At 35.4% G+C, this 7,672-nt stretch overlaps 1 protein-coding gene across 1 annotated transcript; it reads left to right on the forward strand.

Annotated features, from left to right (window-relative positions):
• Positions 1–126: 126 nt before the first annotated feature.
• LOC145567202 (putative sodium/metabolite cotransporter BASS3, chloroplastic) lies at positions 127–6,640 on the forward strand. The gene is made up of 5 exons (XM_081626447.1): positions 127–821; positions 4,108–4,203; positions 4,295–4,601; positions 4,693–4,940; positions 5,828–6,640. The coding sequence occupies exons 1-5, from the start codon at positions 367–369 to the stop codon at positions 6,066–6,068; spliced, it is 1,347 nt and encodes a 448-aa protein (XP_081482573.1). The 5' UTR covers positions 127–366; the 3' UTR covers positions 6,069–6,640.
• Positions 6,641–7,672: the final 1,032 nt, after the last annotated feature.

Genomic DNA, 7,672 nt, shown 5'->3' on the forward strand with positions numbered 1-7,672 from the left:
TCCCAACAGAAAAGTAGACAAATAGAAATTGATTGTATCGAATCAACTCAAGGTGCCAAAATGAAGAGTTATAATGCCAACAAAAATTATGAAAACACACATTTGTCAATTATCATATTTCGTACCAAATTTCTCTCTCCTCCATCTTTTCTTAATCCCAGCTCTCTCTCACACCTCATATCTTCCCTCTCCTTTCTCTTTCCTCTGCCATCTCTGTCGTGGACTATTACTACTACACTACGGAGTACTATTCTTCCAAGAAATGTCCAAACCCCATTAAAACCCTCTAATCAATACAATCCAGAAATAAATCTTCCTAATTTTGTAAATTTCTATTAAAAATTTGCAATTTGCTATTGAAATTGAATGGCTATATCACCATCTTTATCATTGTCATTGGCTCCGGCTATCTCGTTTTTGCAATCAAAACCCCAACTCACAAACAATTTCCTGTCAATTTCTTCTAATTCACCTCTAAATTTGTCTAATTTATGTCTAAGAATCAAAAGGAAGGCAATTAAAGGGAGTAAGATTTCTGGGTATTTGAAGAATTTGCATAAAAGGGGTGATAATGGTGGTTTTAATGGTGGATTATCGGTGTATATGCGCTCAATGACGCCGTTTATTGGATTTGGAGGGAGAGTTGGATTGCATAGAAGATTAGGAAATGTTTCTTTGTTATCATTTGGTAATGATACTAGTAATCAAATATCAAGTGATGATTCAAAAAGTGGTGGTTCTCAGAAATTGTCAGCAATTCTTCCAATTGTTGTTGTTGCCACCGCTGTCGTTGCCCTATCTCAACCAGCCTCTTTTACTTGGTATATACTCTATTCTTAAACACCAATTCTTAATTTATTGTTTTTTTTTTTACTCAACTTAGAATTATTTTGTATGAATGTAACTGATATGTTATGAGAATGTGGTAAAAATTGTATGTAACGGGCCTATTGTATATAATAGGCTTAGTTGTACTCGTTGTATACATAACCTACTATTTTTGTTGGGTGGAATGAATATACTTGTAGTTGATTTGTGTGGATGCCAACTAACTTGATTAAAGTACCAGTATTGGGGTGATATACTAGAATCAAATCCCGTTTACATCATTTGTTTGTTCTAGTAGCAGGGTGAAATCTAGTGAGTTCTAGAATGCTTTGGATCTCTTCTGGGATTTGATTAGGTTTCTTTGCATGCTGCTTTTAGCAGTTACAGATGATGTCATTTGAGAATTTAATAATTTTTGTGTACTTAATTGTTCTTTTTGTTAAGAGTTTATATACTGTAGTTTATTTGTAAAGCTTATTCCTTACCTGTCAAGAGGGAAATTCTTTGGTGACATATAGCATTAATAAATATGGGAGTACTATAGTTGACTAGTTATTCTAAGTTGGGTTTTTCCATGCCAGTTCTGCCTTTAAAAAGTACTACAAATGCTATAATAATGTGATCATGTAAGCAATTATGTTTTGCCAACTCAATATTAGGTACCCAGTATTAGTTTAACTCGTATAATGACGTATTGACGTTCTTTGATCATGTGTAAGGATGAGTTAGGGCTGGTCTTATTATTACCATATCAGAGTTCTTAGTACATTAAAGATAAATAGAAAAGCAGTTTTATACAATTTTATACTCCATAATTCCTTCTAAGTTTAAGGATGTGTTTGGTTTGTATACTGTGTAGTGGTGTGAAATAAGTGTCTTGAGTTAAAAATAGTTCTTCGAAATACTGGAGTAGGCTTTCCTTTTTAGGTCATACTTTTATTGGGAACTAGTTTTGTGCCCCGTGTGATCCTCGTATTGTTTATTGAATTTTAAGATAAATTTTCAATCTATATCAAATTTTAAAATATATAATTGATACAAAATTAGTTAGGAATTGATGTGCTTTTGTTACGATTTGTTATCTAGTAAGCATGTAAATATGTAATGATTAATAATAATGTTGGTGGAAATTTTCAATTTAATTTAATACATTAAAAAAATAAAAAAAATTAGCAAAAAATAAATTAAATAAAATAAATGTTTCCTTTGGGTTGACCCGAACCCAAAACTTTGGGCAAAAATTGAACATTTCTTGACTCGTAACCTAAAGTGACCCAATCCGAGATGACTCATGACCCGACCCTAATTGACAGGTCTACATAGTAATAAAATTCTATTAGATTGTGAAGTATATTATTTTAACTGATTTGAATATATTATAAATGGATGTTTTACGCTTTAAACTACTTCCTTTGCTCAAAAAAATATTATGATATAAAAAATAAATTTATATGGTAATTTTAGAATTAAAATCTAATAATTTTTTTTATAATAAAATTATAATTCAATTAGTACATCTGAAATATTGGTATTTTATCGAAAATAAAATTCTAATCTAACAATTTTATCCTAAAATTCTATCCAAATAGAATTCTAGACTAATTTTTTTTTTAATCTTATGAAATCTATTTAAATCTATCCAACGTGGCGCAACACTTGGCGAAAATTTAGAACGCCAAGTGACGCTGCCTCGTGACCTGGCTAAAAATTTAGTTTTATATATTAGTTATATGATAGTATGCTAAGGGGGTTGACGAAGAAAATTTGAGAGAATGATAGTGAAATTAGATGGTGGTCTATAGGATAGATTATTTAATGAGTAATAATTGAACGAGGAAGAGAAGGAAGGGAAACTATAAACCTCATTTTAAGGGTTGAAGTGTAACATTAATTTAGTGTGGTGGTGGGTTACAATTACCCCCAAAGTAAGGGTATTAATTTCCTCGTTCCTCCCTCCTACAGCCCAATATCCTTATTTTTTTCTTCCATCACAGCCTTAATACACTATCCTCAATCCAAGCATGCCCTTTAATTAAGGAATGACATATTTTCCCCTTTTCTCTCTGAATGTAATGTTAAGAGTTTGGAAGTCAATTTGTTTCGTAATAGAATTTAACAGGAATTTAATTTTAGTTGAAAGCATCTTTCTCCTGGCCAAATGCAACCTAAACTCATGCCATTTGTACTTTATTTGAAAGTTTGCCTGAGATGCGAGGGGCAAGGCTCATAGAGCTATAGCTTGCAGGACATCTTGAAGCGCTTCAGGAATATTCTGGACAGAGTGGACACGTGTAAATCATTATTGTTTTGAAAATTTATTTACGAGTCCTATTGTTCCTTTGATATGATATGATATCAATGTGAGTAGGTGAACTAAAACTCACTTCGCTTGTAAATTTGTGATTTATGAACATTTTAGAAAAACATGAAAGCATTCTTAGTTTAACAAAGTGCAATAACAAAGGCCTTTTAAGTGGTTGATAATGTTCCTAGATCCATAGGAATCAATCCAATGGGTTTGAGCATAGTTGAAAATTATCTATTAAAGTTTCCTATGGTCTAAAAAAAATAAATGTCTCATTTCAATGATCGGTGCAAATTGAAACAGGGCATGGTGATGGAAATTGTTACAGAGTAAATGAAAGTGTATTAAAGAAAGGGTGTCTGATCACAGAAGTAAGCAGCAAAAAAGGTGAAATAGCCGAGGTTGTCTGTAACTATCTACTAATCTACTAAACAGCTAGTTGACATGTGATTTTAAGAGAAAGCAATTTAAGGGAAGAAAGATAGGATTTTTGATTCAAACGGAAGTTTCTTACAAGTAGCTTCAGGCTACCAATCTCTGAGGGTGGCTTGAGGTCACGAATCTCCAATATTTCCTTACACAATAATCAACTACCTAGTCTTACCCTTCTCCCCCTTTTATATGTACACACTCAGCCAATGGCTGTCAAAAAGGATCCCACCTAATCATTTGTCCTGTAGTGTTTCTTTTGGCTGCTATCCTGCCCCTTGCACTGCTCCACTAGCCTTTCCGTTCAAGGTTTCTCTTGCTCGTCTGGTGTAGGTGGTTAAACCACATGGTGGCTGTTCATTGGCTTTTGCATTTGTGAATTGTGATCGTTGCATTGTCCTGAACTAGAAAGAGGGCATTCAGTCTTTGATGAAGAGCAGATTATTGCTTAGGCTTTGTGTGAGAAAAAATGGAACTAGGCCTTGTTTAGGCTAAAGAATTATTGCTGTACAATCCTGATAAAACAGTTCTTCTATTTTATGCAGGGTATCAAAAGAATTATATGCCCCTGCACTTGGTGGGATCATGCTGTCTATTGGAATAAGATTATCCATAGATGACTTTGCTCTTGCTTTTCAGAGGTAGGTACTTGAAATACCGCCCATAGCCTATTGGCCTCATATTCTCAACTATTTAAAGCCTTACTTATACAGTGAGTTTCTATGCCTGCAGGCCTTTGCCTCTTACTCTTGGGTTTTTGGCCCAATACGTGGTAAAACCAGTCCTTGGTGTATTGATTGCTCAAGCATTTGGGGTGTCACCTATGTTCTATGCAGGCTTTGTCCTCACAGCCTGTGTTTCAGGTGCTCAACTATCTAGCTATGCCACCTTCTTGAGCAAAGGAGACGTAGCATTGAGCATTTTGTTGACTAGCTCCTCAACCATTGCATCAGTTATCTTTACCCCTCTTTTGACCCGCCTTCTTATTGGGTCTGTTGTTCCTGTTGATCCTGTTGCTATGTCTAAGTCTATACTGCAGGTACTGAGTTTTCCATAGAAAAGGTTCATGCTATAATTGGGTTATGTGTATTACTCAATTAACTTGATTTTAGACTTGTGCTTTTTCTTAGGTAGTTCTTGTCCCTATCAGTCTTGGTCTATTGCTGAATACCTATGCCAAAGCAATTGTCAACCGCCTTCAACCAGTGATGCCCATTGTAGCTATGGCCTGCACTTCATTGTGTATTGGTAGTCCCCTTGCAATAAATCGTAGTCGGATTCTTTCTGCTGAAGGTTTTCGTTTGATTGCTCCAGTGTTGGCATTTCATGCTGCGGCTTTCACATTAGGATATTGGCTCTCCAAACTACCAAATCTGAGGTAATTAAATATAAAAAATCTTATTCTTCTGCTTGCCTAATATTTGGCCGATTAGTAGAGTTATAAACAGTACTTTGCCCATGTTGTTATTATATGTACATGCCAACCCCTGCACTATTGTCATTGATTGTGTAATTATAACAATTAGTAATTCTACTATGTTGTGCCTATTTGTTTAGCTCTATAACAGAAAATGCGGGTGAGTTTTCTGTCATTTCTAGCCTGATTGACACTGTCAATTTGATGCAGCATATATTGTTTGACACGTATACATGTCGAATAATTGTCAAATTCAGCTGTTTTATGCAGTGCACTACTTTTATGGCTCAAAATGAAGTCGTCATATCTACATCAGAGCATCCAAACATTGCACATGGGTGTTTTATGTTATTTGAATATTCCGAGTAATTACAATTTGCTTCAATCAATTATTAGTCAGAGGTCAGACAAATGAATACATCAAAGAATAGTTTCTATGCGTTATGTGTTTCCCCCCTCAACCTATCAGTTGCAGAACGAACCCGTAATGATTTAATTAGTTTGAAAACTCAAAGAAAGCTCATAGATATGCAATTCTTAAACTGAGAAATCCTATTTATAGTGCAAATAACCGATCAGATTAAACTTATGCTTGCTAGATCTTTACGTACTTTCTTTGAGATTTTGCTTTGTGGTAGTTAATATCATCAATGGATTGTTGCTGAATGTATTGATTGATTCACTTCTTGTGGGTTTATGGCAATTTTTAATATCCTCATTTGTATCCTGAAACTTGATATATTTTCTCATCTATTGAGTTAATCTACTTTCAAACTTTGTAGTGATTAGCTAATTGTTTTGGTGCTATTTAGACCTGAATAAACCAATACATGTCTGAAAATTTGCAGGCAGGAGGAAGAAGTTTCCAGGACAATCTCACTGTGTACGGGGATGCAAAGTTCGACCCTAGCTGGGCTTCTTGCTACCCAGTTTCTTGGTACTAGTCAAGCCGTTCCATCCGCGTGTTCTGTAGTTGCTATGGCTATCATGGGTCTTAGCCTTGCCTCCTTTTGGGGCAATGGCCTACGGATCAGAGGCCTACAAAGCTCAATTACTCCCTGGTTCGAGTCAAAGGTTAAGGCTTCTTGATGCTCTATATTAGTGAAGTTTACCAATGTTCATAAGCCTGAAACTAGAATGATTCAAATCTTCAGCTGATTATGTTTTCTGATAGCGGCTAAAAGGTGAAGCAACAGCACTTTGACTGCTATAATGTGCACATATAGTGCAAAGCTATGGAAGTTCCTTAAATCCAATGCCAAAGACTCCTATAACGTGTTTTGGTATGTCAAGCTAGTCCATATTGTTGGTGTTAACATCTTTATTTCTCTATGCTCGGGGATGTATAGTTAATAAATGTGCTAGGTAGCGTGTAGCCTTGTATAGATCAAAATATGTTTGTAATTATGCGTGTAGTGAAGCAGGAATGATAAAATGTCCCGGATCCCCCCCTTCTCCAAAGCAAAATGTAAGAAGAAATTAAGTCAGGGTGAGTAAATAAAACCTGTCTTTGTAATCCTCAAGTGATTACCACTTAGGTTCATCTAGTTTCCGTCTTTTCGTGTTCCTCTTATTAGGGATTTTGCTTGTAGCTACAATGCAAGAACCCAGAAAATTTTGGTCTATGGTCATATTACGAGTTTACTTGCCTTTGCCATTCACTGTTGCGGTGTTTTCTTTTGACTTTTGAGTATTACTTGCGAAATCTAGTAAAGTTAACAGAACTACAGAAGTAAGTAGCTACTATTAATTTAAAAGCCTTGGGGAAGAAAAAGAATGCATGACAATTTGGGAAGCTGTTGGCTATACCACAAATAGGACGTGGTGCGTTTACCATGCATGTTAGGAAAAGAGCAGCTAGCCAAATTCCTTGAGAGTATGCAACTAGTAGCTGCCTCATCTCAGCTTCAGCTAGTATTCTTCAAGGCACTCGAACTCAAAATTAAAACCAGCCGTGGTGCTGCTAACTTAGCGCCGAGCTATGGCATGGTGGCACCACTCTGTAGCTTGCACTTACGAGGTTGAAAACTTGACGATTAAGAGCCATACGATTGATATATTGTAGAGAAAAATATCACATCATGATATTATTCTTGATTCACGGGCTAGCTAATATCACTCCATTTCCTTGATTGAGAGTATACTATCTGTTGGGTATCATACATATGGCCCAATTCTTGAGAAGCCCACCTTCATATTGATATGTCGGTGATGATCAAGTGATCAACCATCAACATTTCTCTTGATTTTTCTAGAAATAGTCCACTTGCAACATTATCTAGAAAATTCTTGCTATCACCGCCATATAATCCACCGACTCCAAACAACTATAAATAGTTGGAGTGTAGTTCATTTCCATCAATCCACAAACTTTGTCATTCCACAAACATCTCCATACTATCCATCCTATGTACTAAACTAACTTCCTTATTCATACTTTCCTCCTTGTATAATTCCACTATTCATTATACTCCCTAGTGAGTTCTTTATTTGTGAGAGTTATATATTGTAATATTTCTCACCCTAATAAATTAGGGTCTTAGTACTCTCATTAATAGCTTTTTTCTTGTCGTTTATACTTTGTCAATTTCTCGATTAGTTACGTTTCCGCTAGCGCTCTTACCCTTACAAGTGGTATCAGAACTAAAGGTTTATAATGTCGAGCGTTACAAAGTTCGACATCGAGAAATTTG

The sequence above is a fragment of the Chenopodium album genome, chromosome 11 (assembly GCF_948465745.1).
Source record: "Chenopodium album chromosome 11, dcCheAlbu1.1, whole genome shotgun sequence".
Taxonomy (NCBI): domain Eukaryota; kingdom Viridiplantae; phylum Streptophyta; class Magnoliopsida; order Caryophyllales; family Amaranthaceae; genus Chenopodium; species Chenopodium album.